The sequence below is a fragment of the Gopherus flavomarginatus genome, chromosome 4 (genome assembly GCF_025201925.1).
Source record: "Gopherus flavomarginatus isolate rGopFla2 chromosome 4, rGopFla2.mat.asm, whole genome shotgun sequence".
NCBI lineage: Eukaryota > Metazoa > Chordata > Testudines > Testudinidae > Gopherus > Gopherus flavomarginatus.
Window position 1 is genome coordinate 127,503,115 of NC_066620.1, and position 14,003 is coordinate 127,517,117.

At 41.4% G+C, this 14,003-nt stretch overlaps 2 protein-coding genes across 4 annotated transcripts in view; both read right to left on the reverse strand.

Moving 5' to 3' along the window:
• LOC127049179 (uncharacterized) overlaps positions 1–14,003 on the reverse strand; it is a 419,610-nt gene that overhangs the window by 210,778 nt on the left and 194,829 nt on the right. The gene's annotated exons all lie outside the window — the stretch shown is intronic.
• DSE (dermatan sulfate epimerase) overlaps positions 1–14,003 on the reverse strand; it is a 50,840-nt gene that overhangs the window by 5,316 nt on the left and 31,521 nt on the right. For all 3 annotated transcript variants that reach the window (XM_050949516.1, XM_050949517.1, XM_050949518.1), the window contains 3 exons: positions 8,445–8,698; positions 5,186–5,425; positions 1,384–1,591 (listed from right to left, as the gene is read on the reverse strand). In XM_050949516.1, coding sequence (XP_050805473.1) covers positions 1,384–1,591; positions 5,186–5,425; positions 8,445–8,698 — 702 coding nt within the window. The remainder of the gene's footprint in view (positions 1–1,383; positions 1,592–5,185; positions 5,426–8,444; positions 8,699–14,003) is intronic.

Sequence of the window (14,003 nt, forward strand, 5' to 3'; positions counted from 1 at the left end):
TAAAAAAGATTAATTATTTTTTTATTTCCTTCTATTTAATATGAGCAGCTACATACTGTTTCAGGTATTATTTAAAGGAACAAAACAAACAAAACCAGCATCAATCCCCTAGCAAGAACTCCATCTCTAACACAACCAGATGAAAAAGTCTTTCCTCATCAGAATACATCTCTCTAATTAATGGCTACCCCCTTCAGGCCCTGGCACAAAGACAGGCCTTGGAATATATCTGGTAGGACAACAACTCTCAGTGATTTTGACCAAAGGTGGAAGCTTGTTCCACAGCCAATGGCCCCTCGTGGAGAATGCTCTACAACGACCCCCTTTCTTTATTAAATCCAGGAGACTTCAATGCAAGTGCCTCTGCTGACTGCAATAGAAGCACTGTGGCACAAGAAGAGTGGGAGTCTTTCAAGTAGTCATGTTACAGGACATTTAGGGCTTATTTCTGTGACTCAAATCCACTGAAACATCCCACTCCTGAATGTTAAGGTATCTTCCCAGGGGAAGGAGTCTCTTTTAACTACAGACTTGCTAGGGGTCCTTGAGTGCATGAGGAGGAGAAAGGGAGCTTGCACTAAATATATAACTAGCACAGCACCCAGAGGGAGCCAACAAGCCATGAATTTTCTCAATGTACATATCTTAATTACAAAAACATATGCAAGAAATACACGTTGAGCCACTGTGAGGGAAAAACATGATGCCAGTTTAAACGCTGGATCTGTACACACACTATTGACGAGCAAGAACTGGATGTATTAAAGGCCCTAAAAGATTTTCATTTCTTGTCTGCAATGGAATGATCTAGTTTTACAAATTAGGGCTGAGTTGTAAGTTATGTGGAAAATGTGGCTCAAGTCCTGTTCCAGATTTTTTTTTCCATTTTAACATTGCTTACATGCTAATGTATGTACCATTTTTAAAAGAATCTATGTTTCTCTCTTTCTTTAAGCATTGAAATTTACATTTAAATTGCATTTAAAAGAAGGAACTGGGTTTTCAATGGGTTTGTAACTAACTACCAAAGCACACAATAAGCCGTAACATGAGTGGAAGAATTTTTTGTTTTTTTGTTAAAGAACTCATGTGGGAACTTTGGTACAAGAATTTCACTCTCTTTGAAAATGGTTGTCTACAACAATGCAACTAAAAGCATTGCCAACAAACAGATGGAAAACAAGTTCTGTACAAGACCTGTGTTGTATGCGTCTATATATTATATGGCTTGAAGAAGTTCTGAGTCTCTTTTAGACTAGACACAGGTATATGACCAGCATAACATCAATTTGTACAGTTCATTACAAAACGGAAGTTAATGGCTTTTGATTAATGCCAAGCAGCTGCCATGTTTCTTTGAAGCCTACTCATTCTGTTTCATACCAGAGAAATTCAGTGTGAAGAGTGCACCACCGCTGCCCTTTGGATGGAGTCCCGGGGCCTTCTGCCACTCGATTCCTTCTGATCTGATCTGCCAACCAATTTCCACTGCCGTTGCGCATGACAAATTTGTCTAGAAACACCAACTGGCTCTCTGGCCCATAGAACCAGTTATAGTTGGAGTCTGCAATTGCCACAGTTCTCTGAAATCCTTGGTAAAAAGTTAAAAGGAACACAAGAACAAGCAAATAAATGATCAAAGACTTGTACTGTAAAGTAAGGATGATGAAGCCAAGCATTACAAATGGGTTTACCCTTTTAAAGTATTTATAGACATACTCTTGAATGACCCACAGTCAGGTTATACAGTAGCTTTTTCCCATTGCTGTAGCATACTTTAATACTCGCCTTTCTTCTTAAACTAAAGAAAGCACAGTGATACAGAAATGTCAAGGAGAAAGGCCCCATCCACCTCCCTTTCTTCACTTTAACCTCTCACAAAGGATAGTATCAGTTTACAGATTTTGTTTTTCTTATGTCAATCCATGCCCTTTAAAAGTAACTACAGCTCACAGAAGCTCCTCAAGGTAAAATGAAATCTATACCTTGAAAAAAACTAAAACAAGTGTGCTTTGTTGTTTAAGTATCTTTCTGAAGCAGATGCCTGAGGTATCATGTGGAGTCTGTGTGAGCCATTCTTCTAATATGGGTGTGTGCTGCCATGTCAAAGGTATTCTTGCCTTCTGGGTGGTATTCAGAATACAGGGCCAAATCTTCAGCTGATGTAAATCAGCATAGCTCCACTGACTGTATCAGAACTATGCCCATTTACGACTGCAGAGAACTGGCCCCTCAAATCCATCCAAGTTAGGATTTTGTATTTTTACCCATAGTTTGAGGTTAAACTTGTATTTACAGCAGGCTGAACTGATCTGGACACAGAAAGAACCAACATAAGTCTTCATTACAAACTTGAGCCCAACTAGAACAAAAATCTCTTCTGAAAGTTGACAAAGTTTGGTTACATTTTTTACAATTAATTTTCATATTTACATCTCCGCACTTTAATTCCAGCTGGGACTTCAAAACAAAAGTATGATTGCAGCCTGATCAGAGGAGAAAGTACCAGAAAGTTTGCAACTGTGCTGCCTCTTACAAGATTTCCAGTCTAATTTTGCTAACTCAAGAAGTTACAATAACTCAGAAAAAGTTCAGAGCAGGAACAGAATTTTGGACTACTTATCCAGTCTGAAGCAAACCTCAAACTTTTCAAGTTCTCTCCACATTACTATATTTCCCATTCTCCCTTTTTAAATCTTTCCTCAGTTCACACTCCTATAGCTGCTTTGCAAAATACTTCATGAGTACTTTATCTAATGTCTCCACACATCCAAGTTGTTTAAATGTCATGACTCTTCTATTCCCACAACACCTAAAATAGATGACCCATGTAGCTAAAATGCATGTCCATTCCTTGGTTCTGTCCCAATTTCATTACTGTAATTTCATTCTCATTTAATTCTTCTGTTGGCTTCCACTTGCCTTCCATGTTAAACTTGAGCATCTCATTCTCTGTGCAACTCTATGCCTACCTAAGTCTGTGCTTAATCATAGTGTTTTTTTGTCCTCTCTCATTTTGCTCTGCCCAAGATACTAATTTCACCACTACTTTTGTAGCCTTCTCCCATTCTTGCCTTCATGCTTTCTGCCAAACCCCACCCCTCCCTGCCCCGCAATGCTGCACCTTATTTCTGGAACATCATCTTTTTGCAGTCCACAGGGCTCCAAGTCTTCCCATTTAAATCCCTTAAAACTCTTTTCATGAAACCTCCCAATGTTATTGCACCTATGTGAATGATGCTGTCACATACCTATCAAAATACAACAACTCATTGCTATGGTCTAAGATAGAGTTTTCCTCTGGGTCATCAAGTGTATGTCTTTTAGATTGGAAACTCCTTAGGGCAGGGACCCTGTCTCCTCCATTTCATACAGTGGCAAACGCAGGGTCGGTGCTTTCATTTAGGCAACCTAGGCAGTCGCCTAGGGCACTAGGATTTGGGGGGGCGGCATTTTGCCACTCTCGGCAGCAATTCGGAGGCGGGGGGTCCTTCCGCGCTCCAGGTCTTCGGCGGCAATTCTGCAGCGGGTCCTTCACTCGCTCTGGGACCCACCGCAGAATTGCTGTCGAAGACCCGGAGCGCAGAAGGACCCCCCTGCTGCAGAATTGCCGCCAACGACCGGGAGCGCGGAAGGACCCCCGCCTAGGGCACCAAAAACCCTGGCGCCGCTCCTGAGTAAACACAGAACTTTAAAGTAACTAAGACATAACATGGTCTAGTGCACAGAGAGGATTGGGACCCAGGAGACCGAGGTTCCACTCCCAGCTCTGCCACTAATTTGTGGGGTAACCTTGGACATGTCACTTTGCATCTCTGTTCCTCACTAAAATGAGAATAATGATGAACTTCCTTTGCAAAGTTCTTTGATATCTATTAAATTAAAAGCTAGTAACTACACCTCTACCCTGATATAACACTGTCCTGAGGAGACAAAAAATCTTACCGCGTTATAGGTGAAACTGTGTTACATTGAACTTGCTTTGATCCGCCGGAGTGCACAGCCCCGCCCTCCTGGAGCGCTGCTTTACCGCGTTATATCCGAATTTGTGTTGTATCGGGTCGCGTTACATCGGGGTAGAGGTGTATTTCTTATTATTTACTGAACATAGTCATTGCCCACTGTGCTGTATGAAACAGCAGAAGACTTGACCTACCCAAAGGATATTATAAGTCCCGTATTTTGGATGTTAAATAGCAATACAGTTTACCACTAGAACACATGGAATACCTCAAAAACAGAAACCCATGATCATACTATGTATACCAGAAAATATATTCACTGAACAGAAAACAAAGAACTTGACAGAGCATAGGAAACAAATGATGTATAACTTAATAGAGAGCCCGAAGGTAGTTACTCTTTTGCCCATCAGTCCTAATAATTTTCTTTTCCTGGTACTTTTCCACAGAAAAACAAACTTCTCTTTCATGTATCTGAGGGACATCTCTCCCCATTTAACCTTCCCAAACTTTCAGCCAGCAAAGGTAGCTTTCCTTTCCACTAACTAACTCTGACAGTAGTTCTATGCCACAATGACATAAGCCAAAATGCAGGCCCCATCACTGGTGCCTAAATAGTTATATATCTGTATAACCTTAGGCACTCACACTGGAACAATATGGCCCATGTCTCCTTGAACTGCACTGAGAACCCTACCAATAGAGCTAGCTAATATTTTTTTACATGAAAAATATTTTAGTCAAAATTGCTTTTTCTTTAAATGAAACTTCTTGGGGAAAAACTGATGTTATGAAAACTTTTTCAATTTTTGTAAAAATGCCTATCAATTTTTTCCATTCCAAAAAACTTTGTTTTCAATGCAATGATTTTTGGTAAGAGAAAATTTTCAGTGACAATTTTGAAAATGATTCTGATAAAATTTCAAGAAAATATATCAAGAGAAAATTCACACACAAAAAAAATCCAAAACAGAAAATGGGTCCATTCCAAAGATAGAAGCAACTTTGAAATGTTAAACTTCTTCATAAAATCATTTTCTTATTTTTTGACCAATTCTAAGGGCAAGCACTTAATAGACAACAGTACTGTCATTTTCAGGCAGGTATATAAAAACATACAGAATGCTGCACTATTTGAGCTATATAAAATTGTACTTTAACTGTGAAACTTGTAATTGATTTAGAAATTAGCAGATGTTCCTTTATCAATCCAAGCTACCTACCTGGCAGGACAGTTCTATACATAAATGCAAAGTGCTCTTTAAGCCACGGGTGATTGAAGTGGTTGATGTCAAAGTGCCTTTGGACAAGAAACATGTACTGAAAGAGAGATCTGGTGGTGTAGCTGCCATAAGCCACTCCTTCATAGAGGGATCCATCTGTAACTTCTCGCAGCAGGACTATAGACTTTTCCATGATTGACAGCACTTGCTTAGTCCACAAGTACGCTTCCTGAAGATAGCCTGAAAGAGGAAGATGTGGATAAAGCTGACACAACTTTATAACATACTGTGCCTCTAGCATATGATTTTTTTAAAACAGGGGTGCTCCAAAGTATGACCTCTGCAGTCCTAAAATATGACCTAAGTCTGCCATCTCCTTGCAGTTGTAGGGTGAGAATAAAACTGATTGCATGCAGATTTTAATTTTTGATGAACAAAGGAGTTCAAGCTTAATTTAGTGAAGAAAATCTGCCAACACCTAATTGTTATTAAGCAAGGACACAAATAAGGGAAGCACATCTTGTACTTCCAAGAAAGATGTCCCTATTATGCTCAATACACACATAGTGAGAATCATTTCTTGCCACATGGGATCATGCATCTGAAATTAAAACAGAATGCAAATAAATCTATCATCTCCACCAGAGGGCTCCAATAATGGAATTATCTGAGTCATTTATTTTTTAGCAATCTGATTGCCACAACTGAAACATTCACAAAATGCACACACCGATGGGTGGGTGCTTAACAGATGTGAATGACCATTAACAATAAGAATACTTAATCAAGAAGTTTAAACTTAAAGTGAAATTAAATGATATTACATAGTAGAAGATGCTCCATACTATGTACATTTTTAGAATACTGTACTATCTAAACATGTAAAGATTTCTTCTCCAGAAAAGATTATCAGAGGTCTTATCATTCTGGTCCCTTTTGGCTTGTTCAACAAGTGGGGAGAAGGTGAAGGAAACCCCACATTGTGCCATCTGCCCATGAGTCAGCCAAAATGTGCACCCAGACACAAATATTGAGAGACTAGTAGTGGCAGCAGTAGAGTCTCCAAAGAGAGCAAGGTATGTGAATGTGGAGCACCACTCATTTCTGCATCATCTAGCAGAGATCAGCTGATGCAGGCAGCTGGCACATACTATACCATGCTAAAAGGTGCATTAGTGACTGCTCTGTAAGAACTCCCTTCAATGATCTTAGAGACATTGTGCCATCCTAACACATATAATGCCTCCATTATAGTGATGCACATCACCCTTACTATGTGCTGTGACATAAAAGCCACAATAAATATTTTGGTTGTTAATATTTCTTTAGCATTTCTAACATGTACCCTTACTGTTGATCTAAAATATCACACTAGGGAGAATTATCGTCTCATGGTTCAGTAGTAACAGTGCATTTATCATCCTGAAACATACAGTAGGTGGCTGTTACTTGGTTTACAACTATTCCATCCCATCAATCTATTACACATCAGTGTATAAGAAGGAACAAGTAGGCTATTTAATACCATCTCTAGTCAAATGTGAAAAGAGAATCAGTGTTTTCCTTTAGAGAACATTATGTATCAGCCTATTGGTTATCCAAATATTTTTCAAAACAACCTGAGTTGTTATTTTAACTCAGAAGATCATAATTTATTGAATACTTAGACTGCATCTGGAACTGGGCTCAATTATAGCTTTGCCACAACTATCACGTCTGACCTTGGGCAAGCCACTTAATCTCTCTGTGTGACAATCCCTCCCATCTATACAATGGAGATAATAATGATTCCTTTGTCTATTTTGTCTATTAGGACTGTAAGCTGTTTGGAGCAGGACTCAACACAAGGTGTTTGCACAATGCCAAGCACAATGGGATCTTGATCTTAATTGGGTCCTCTAGACGCAACTGTAATACTCCTTACATATGGTATGTTATTCACATTGTATAAAGTCATCAGGGCTGGCTCCAGACACCAGCTTATCAAGCAGGTGCTTGGGGCAGCAATTCCGGAGCAGGGCGGCACTTTCAGGTATTCGACAGGAATTCGGCGGAGGGTCCCTCACTCCCACTCGGAGTGAAGGACCTCCCGCTGAATTGCCACAGATCGCAATTTTTTTGGCTGCTTCGGGCGGCAAAACCCCTGGAGCTGGCCCTGAAAGTCATAATATTAAAATAAATTAGTTTTATATAATTATGTGTTTACCTCACCTATTTGTTTGCTCTATCATAAGCTAAAAGAGAATACATTTTTAAACAGCATTGTATTGCTAGAAAGACAATCTAAAACTATACTGCAATACTACAATAATTTTTTTTTCTTTTTACTTTTTGGAAACTTACAGATATAAACTACAGAAATCAAAATTCTTCCTAAATTTAATTTTAGTCACTATCTAGGACAGATTTATTCTGCTAATTTTAACTCAAAAGTAATATTTGTTTCATGTTACCAATTCCTAAAAGAATTTGAAGTTGCTAAAAGTAGATGATAGTAGCCACATGCTCACATCAAGTGTTCAGCCCAAACTGCAAATTCTGATAGATTCATGATGCCAACCTTGTTGGATGCAAACCATAGTTACTGCTCTTTACTCTCAGAGAAAGTGGGGACAACCCTCAGCTACCACAAAGGGGAAAGAGTAGATTATGAGGAATGGGTGAACATTTAGGGAACCTACTTAGATAAAGCCAACTTTCACACTCTATATGTCAGGGGGGAAAAAAAAACCCTTAGGTATATTACTATTACTATTGTAGGGAGGGTAAGGTATCCTAATCAGTGATCAGCTGCAGGCACAGTACAAATGCTTAACAAAAAGATGGCCCCCACCCCAAGGAATTTCTGATCTATTCACTTAGCCTGAATTAGAAAGACTTGAAGAGCCTACACTTGGATGCTTGGGATGGTCACATTTGTTTTAATACCTACAAGTAGTGATTTGACAATTATTGATCTTCACCTTTACAACAATCTGTACAATTTACACCGTGTGTAACTGATTTATATATATATATACATATGAATGAAAACCAGTAGAGTTATATGTGTAATCAACAATTAAAAAAAAGATGCTGAATATAGCTGTACTTTAGCTGATACATACACTTGCACGTTTACACATGGCTGAATTAGAGGTTGAGCACTAACATGTACAACTTAGAATACATACTCGTATCAGTTCTTGAGATTTTATTCATAACTTACAAATGCGACTAACACACTTTAAAAAGAATGTCTCCACTGATTAGTGCATACCTTGATTCATCATAACCAGGCTTCCTGCCAGCAGGGCCATGCAGTTGGTAGGCTGATGGTTATGTAGGTACTGAAAACCCCATCCACGCCTGTATGATGTTTCATACATATATCCTGAGGCATTAGCAATCACCTCAAGAAATCTTTCCTGTTCAGTCTTGCTAAGGTAGTTGTACAAGAAGTCATAAGCAGTGGCAAACGCAACCAAAGAGTGAGCAAGAGGGACCTCATCCCATGGAGCATCCTTCACTAACCTGTCAAAGAAGAAAAGTCAATTAATAAATTGAAGTCCAAAGATTTTTCACCAGGCTTTCATGTGTAAGTATCTCAGTATCTTTGAAATTAAGTACCTAATGCTGAGTTCAACAGCCTTCCAACAGGAAACAACCTAACTAGTTTTCATCTGAAGCTTGATAAATTTATGAATGGGGTTTTATAGGACAGGGTTGCCTGAAATACTAGGGGACTGGACTTAATAACACAGATGGTCACTTCCAGTCCTATGATGTATGTTCCTAACACATACATCATAGGACTATCTATTAAGTCTCTCTGGAGCATTTCACTTGTTTCTAAATAGATACAGTAGTCATCCTTAAAAGCTCATTAGTTGCATTCAATAAACGAATTCCTTTTCCATAGATAAATGGATATCTTTACCTCAGTATCTGAAGTATTCTAGGTTTTGCTGCAGGAGTAGATATGTGGAAAATTAGGTAATATTACAGGTATTGAGGTAATATCCATTTATCTGAGGTAAAACTGGTAAATTTCAAGGATGACCTCTAATCTGAAAGTAATAACATAAACTTAATATTCTTCTCAATGTTTGTTACAATCTTTTATTTTTAAGTGAATTTAATGCTGGTGAAAAGTATCTGCGTGGTGGTCTTCTGGGGTCTTCTATGATAGCACAGTATATCTTTCCAGAGCAAGTATTACATGGGCAGAAACAGTGCAAACTATTCTATACTGACCTGCTGTGATGGGGAATACAAACCTCACACTGAAAAGGAAGGGATTAAGAGCTTCTCTGGGCCCAGGTAGCCCCATCTTGCTGCACATGCAAAGCCTGCAGAAGCTGGATGATAAGGTTGCCAGGCATAGAATCATAGAAAATTAGGATTAGAAGAGACCTCAGGAGCAGGACCCACACCAGCTAAATGATCCCAGCCGGGCCTTAAAAACCTCTAAGGATGGAGATTCCACCACCTTCCCAGGTAACCCATTTCGGTGCTTTACCACCCTCCTACTGAAATAGTGTTTCTTAACATCCAACCTAGACCTCCCCCACTGAAACTTGAGACCACTGATCCTTCTTCTGTCATCTGCCACCACTGAGAACAGACGAGCTCCATCCTCTTTGGAACCTCCCCTTCAGATAGTTGAAGGCTGCTATCAAATCTCCCCTTACTTTTCTCTTTTGCAGACTAAACAAGCCCCATTCCCTCAGCTTCTTCTCGTAAGTCGTGCCCCAGCCCCCTGATTTCGCTGCCCTCCGCTCGACTCTCTCCAATTTGTCCACATCCTTTCTGTAGTGGGAGGCCCAAAACTGGACGCAATACTCCAGATGTGGTCTCACCAATGCCGAATAGAGGGGAATATTCACTTCCCTCGATCTGCTGGCAATGCTCCTACTAATGGAGCCCAATATGCGGTTAGCCTTCTTGGCAACAAGGGCACACTGCTGACTCATATCCAGCTTCTCATCCACTGTAATCCCTAGGTCCTTTTCTGCAGAACTGCTGCTTTGTCAGTTGGTCACCAGCCCGTAGCAGTGCATGGGATTCTTCAGTCCTAAGTGCAGGACTCTGCACTTGAGCTTTTTGAACCTTATCAGATTTCTTTTGGCTCAATCTTCCAATTTGTCTAGGATACTCTGGACCCTATCCCTACCCTCCAGCGTATCTACCTTTCCCCACAGTTTAGTGTCATCTGCGAACATGCTGAGGGTGCAATTCATCCCATCATCCAGTTCAACAAAACTAACCCCAGGACTGACCGCTGGGGCACTCTACTTGATACTGGCTGCCAACTAGATATTGAGCTGTTGATCACTACTCTTTGAGCTTGACAATCTAGCCAGCTTTCTATCCATCTTATAGTCCATTCATCCAATCCATACTTTTGTAACTTACTGGCAAGAATACTGTGGGAGACCTTATCAAAAGCTTTGTTAAAAGTCAAGATATATCATGTCCACTGCTTTCCCGAAATCCACAGAGCCAGTTATCTCATCATAGAAGGCAATCAGGTTGGTCAGGCATGACTTGCCCTTGGTGAATCGATGTTGACTGATCACCTTCCACTCCTCCAAGTGCTCTTGGTCAAAAATGGACCCTGGCGGCTCTGGTCAGCACTGCTGATTGGGCCGCTAAAAGTCCAGTCAGTGGCACAGTGGGGCTAAGGCAGGCAGGCTCCCTGGCTATGTGTGGCTCCCAGAAGCAACCAGCATGTCCCTTTGGCCCCTAGATGCAGGGGCAGCCAGGGAGGCGCCGTGTGCTACCCTCACCTTGGGCACTGGTTCCGTAGCTGCCATTGACTGGGAACTGTGGCCAAAGGGAATTGCAGTGGCAGAGCCTGTGGGCACAGACAGCACGCAGACCTGCCTGGCTGCACCTCTGCCTAAGGGCTGCAGGGACATATCGGCTGCTTCAGGGAGCCCGCACCTCAACCCCTTGCCTCAGCCCCGAGCCCCCTCCTGCACCCTAACTCCCTCCAGGAGCCCACACCTCTCATCCTCTTCTGCATTCCAGACCCCTCAGCCCCATCCCCCAGCCTGGAGCCCTCTCCTGCGTCCCACACCCCTCATCCCGGCCCCACCCCAGAGCCCACACCCCCAGCCAGAGCCCTCACTTCCTTCTGCACCCCAACCTCTTGCCCCAGCCCAGTGAAAATGAGCAAGTGAACAAGGGTGGGGGGGGAGAGTGAGCGAGGGAGGGGGGGATGGAGTGAGTGGGGTTGGGGTCTTGGAGAAGGGGCATAGCCTTGGGGAAAGCACGGGGCAGTGGTTTAATGTGGTTTTCTACAATCAGAAAGTTGGCAACCCTGCTGGAGGAGGAAATTTAAAAGGGAAGCAAAGTAGCTCACTAGCAGGCAGACAGTGCAAGTGAGCTGACTTGCACTCTCAGCTCCTGGGAAGGAACTCCATAGGAGCTGTTGCTGCCTGAGACCTGGCTATGGTGGCCTAACCAAGTGTGCAAAGAGATCACTGATTCTCTGAGGGTCAGGAATTTCATCTTTATGTTCAATCTTTTACTTTACCCTGTGGGAAGAAAGGGGACTAGTAGGAAGTGATCCAGAGAAAGAGCTGCACAGCACCCCGTGGTGCACAACTTAAGTGCCTACCATTGGGCTCTAATTTGGAGCCTGGTGGAGGCTGTGGGCCTGGGCTTCCTGACTACCCCCTAAAGAGGGATCATTACAGGAATCTACCCCTCAGTGGGGAACTTAGTTGGGGGAAGACCTGGAAGATATAAAGTTCTAGACCACAAGACCATGAGCCAAGGAGGAAACCCTGAATCCTTCATTTGGTCCTGAAGGCTTACCTGTTATTGAACTCTTCTTTTATCTATCCTGAAAGGGGTGGACTTGAAAATGTGACCTGGACAAAGGGCTGAGTGACTGAAAGGACAGATTACTGCAGGGTGGAGCAGTAGTGGAAAAGGGGAATGCCTGTGAGGAAGTCAACTTGCCACACCAGCCTTACCACTAAGCAGTATTGGCAGTGAGTGTTCCCCTTCACAACTGCCAATATTGCTCATCCCTGACCTAGAGGGGCCACTTCCAGAAGTCTCCATGCTCAATCAGTTCTTGGACTCTCTGTTAAGACTGCCAAGAAGAGTGCCAACTGTGAATGAGTTTTTTGCAACATGGACACCTTGTCCACCAGGAAGTAGATTCAGGCCACTATTGTATTTCACGTAGGCCATCAAACAGTCATGGAATTGAGCTATGCCAGAGTAAGTAAGGGAGACTTTGGCCTATCGATATGAAAGCAAATGTACACATTTAGAATAATCAAAAATACAAAATTCAAACAAATACACGAAATAGCTGGAATAAAATGCTATTATTCAAAAATCTGATTTGCTTGTGTGAAGAATAATAATTATGCTAAGCCTAACAAAGGATTAAATTTAAGCAGGGAAAAATTTGCAGAGCAAAGGATTCTCATAATCAATAGGATCATGTACGTTTCAGACTTGTTTTGCAGAGCAGCGTTTGAAGGAATATATCCTGAATATCAATACTTGCTATGAGAAATAAGCAACTGCTTGCAGAGCTTTCAGTTCTCTTTAACCTCTACTCATTCACCTTACAATGTTTTTTATTTATAAAAATACATTTTGAACATTTACTGGGGGGAGGGAGGGAGGGGAGAGGAGGGGTGAAACCTGGCCCATTGCAGCTAAAGGGAGTTTTATCATTGACTTTAGTGGCGCCAGGATTTCAACTTAAACTTTTATAAATAGCAGACTAAACAGGTATGCTAGAGGTTCTGATGGAATATGATTAAAGAAGACTGTACACTCATTCATTAATTAATACTGTGGAGTCACTAAGAACATAAAAGCTACCACACTGGGTCAGACCATGGTCCAACTTGCCCAGTATCCTATCTCCGACAGCACCCTATACCAGAGCTTCAGAGGGATTGTACAAAACAGGGCAATTATGGAGTGATCCAGTCTTCCACTCCTGGCTTCTGGCAGTCAGAGGTTTAGGGTTGACCCAGAGCATGGGGTTGCATCCCTGATCATCTTGACTAACAGCCACTGATGGACCTGTCCTCCATGAACTTATCCAGTCCTTTTTTGAATGAAATTATGCCTCTGGCCATCAGAACATCTCATGACAATGAGTTCCACAGGATGATTGTGCATTGTGTAGAAAAAGTACTTCCTCTTGTTTTTTATTAAATCTGCTACCTATTAATTTCATTGGGTGGTAACCCCGTTTTTGTTTGTATTGTGTGAAAGTGTAAATAACACTTCTCTATTCATTTTTTTCCACACACATAATTTTATAGACCTCTCTCTATCATAGCCCCCTTAATCATCTTTTTTCTATGATGAACAGCTCTAAGCTTTTAAATCTCTCTTTGTATGGAAGCCACTCCACACCCTTGATCATCTCTGTTGACCTCCTCTGAACCTTCTCCAGTTCCACTATATCTGTTTTGAGATGAGGCAACCAGAACCGGACACAGTATTCAAGGTGTGAGCACATCATAGATTTCTATAATGGAATTATATTCTGTCTTACTTTCTATCCCTTTTCTAAAATATAAAGATAGACAACTAAAGGTGTGGTGGAGCTGACTATCTTTAAGACGATGCCTTAACTATTATCCTTTCCCAAATCCTTACATGTACATTCTGTTCCTCAACAACTTCTGTCATTTTCTGCCAAATCAAACTCTAAATCTAGTAACCAGGGCTTGTTGCCAGGTGCAACAAAGTTTCTCACTGGAGTTTGCAGTTGTTCAGTGTAGAAGAACTGTAGCCCTTACAGTCAAAGGTTTTACACATTTTCCCTAGAAACTCATCATTTCCA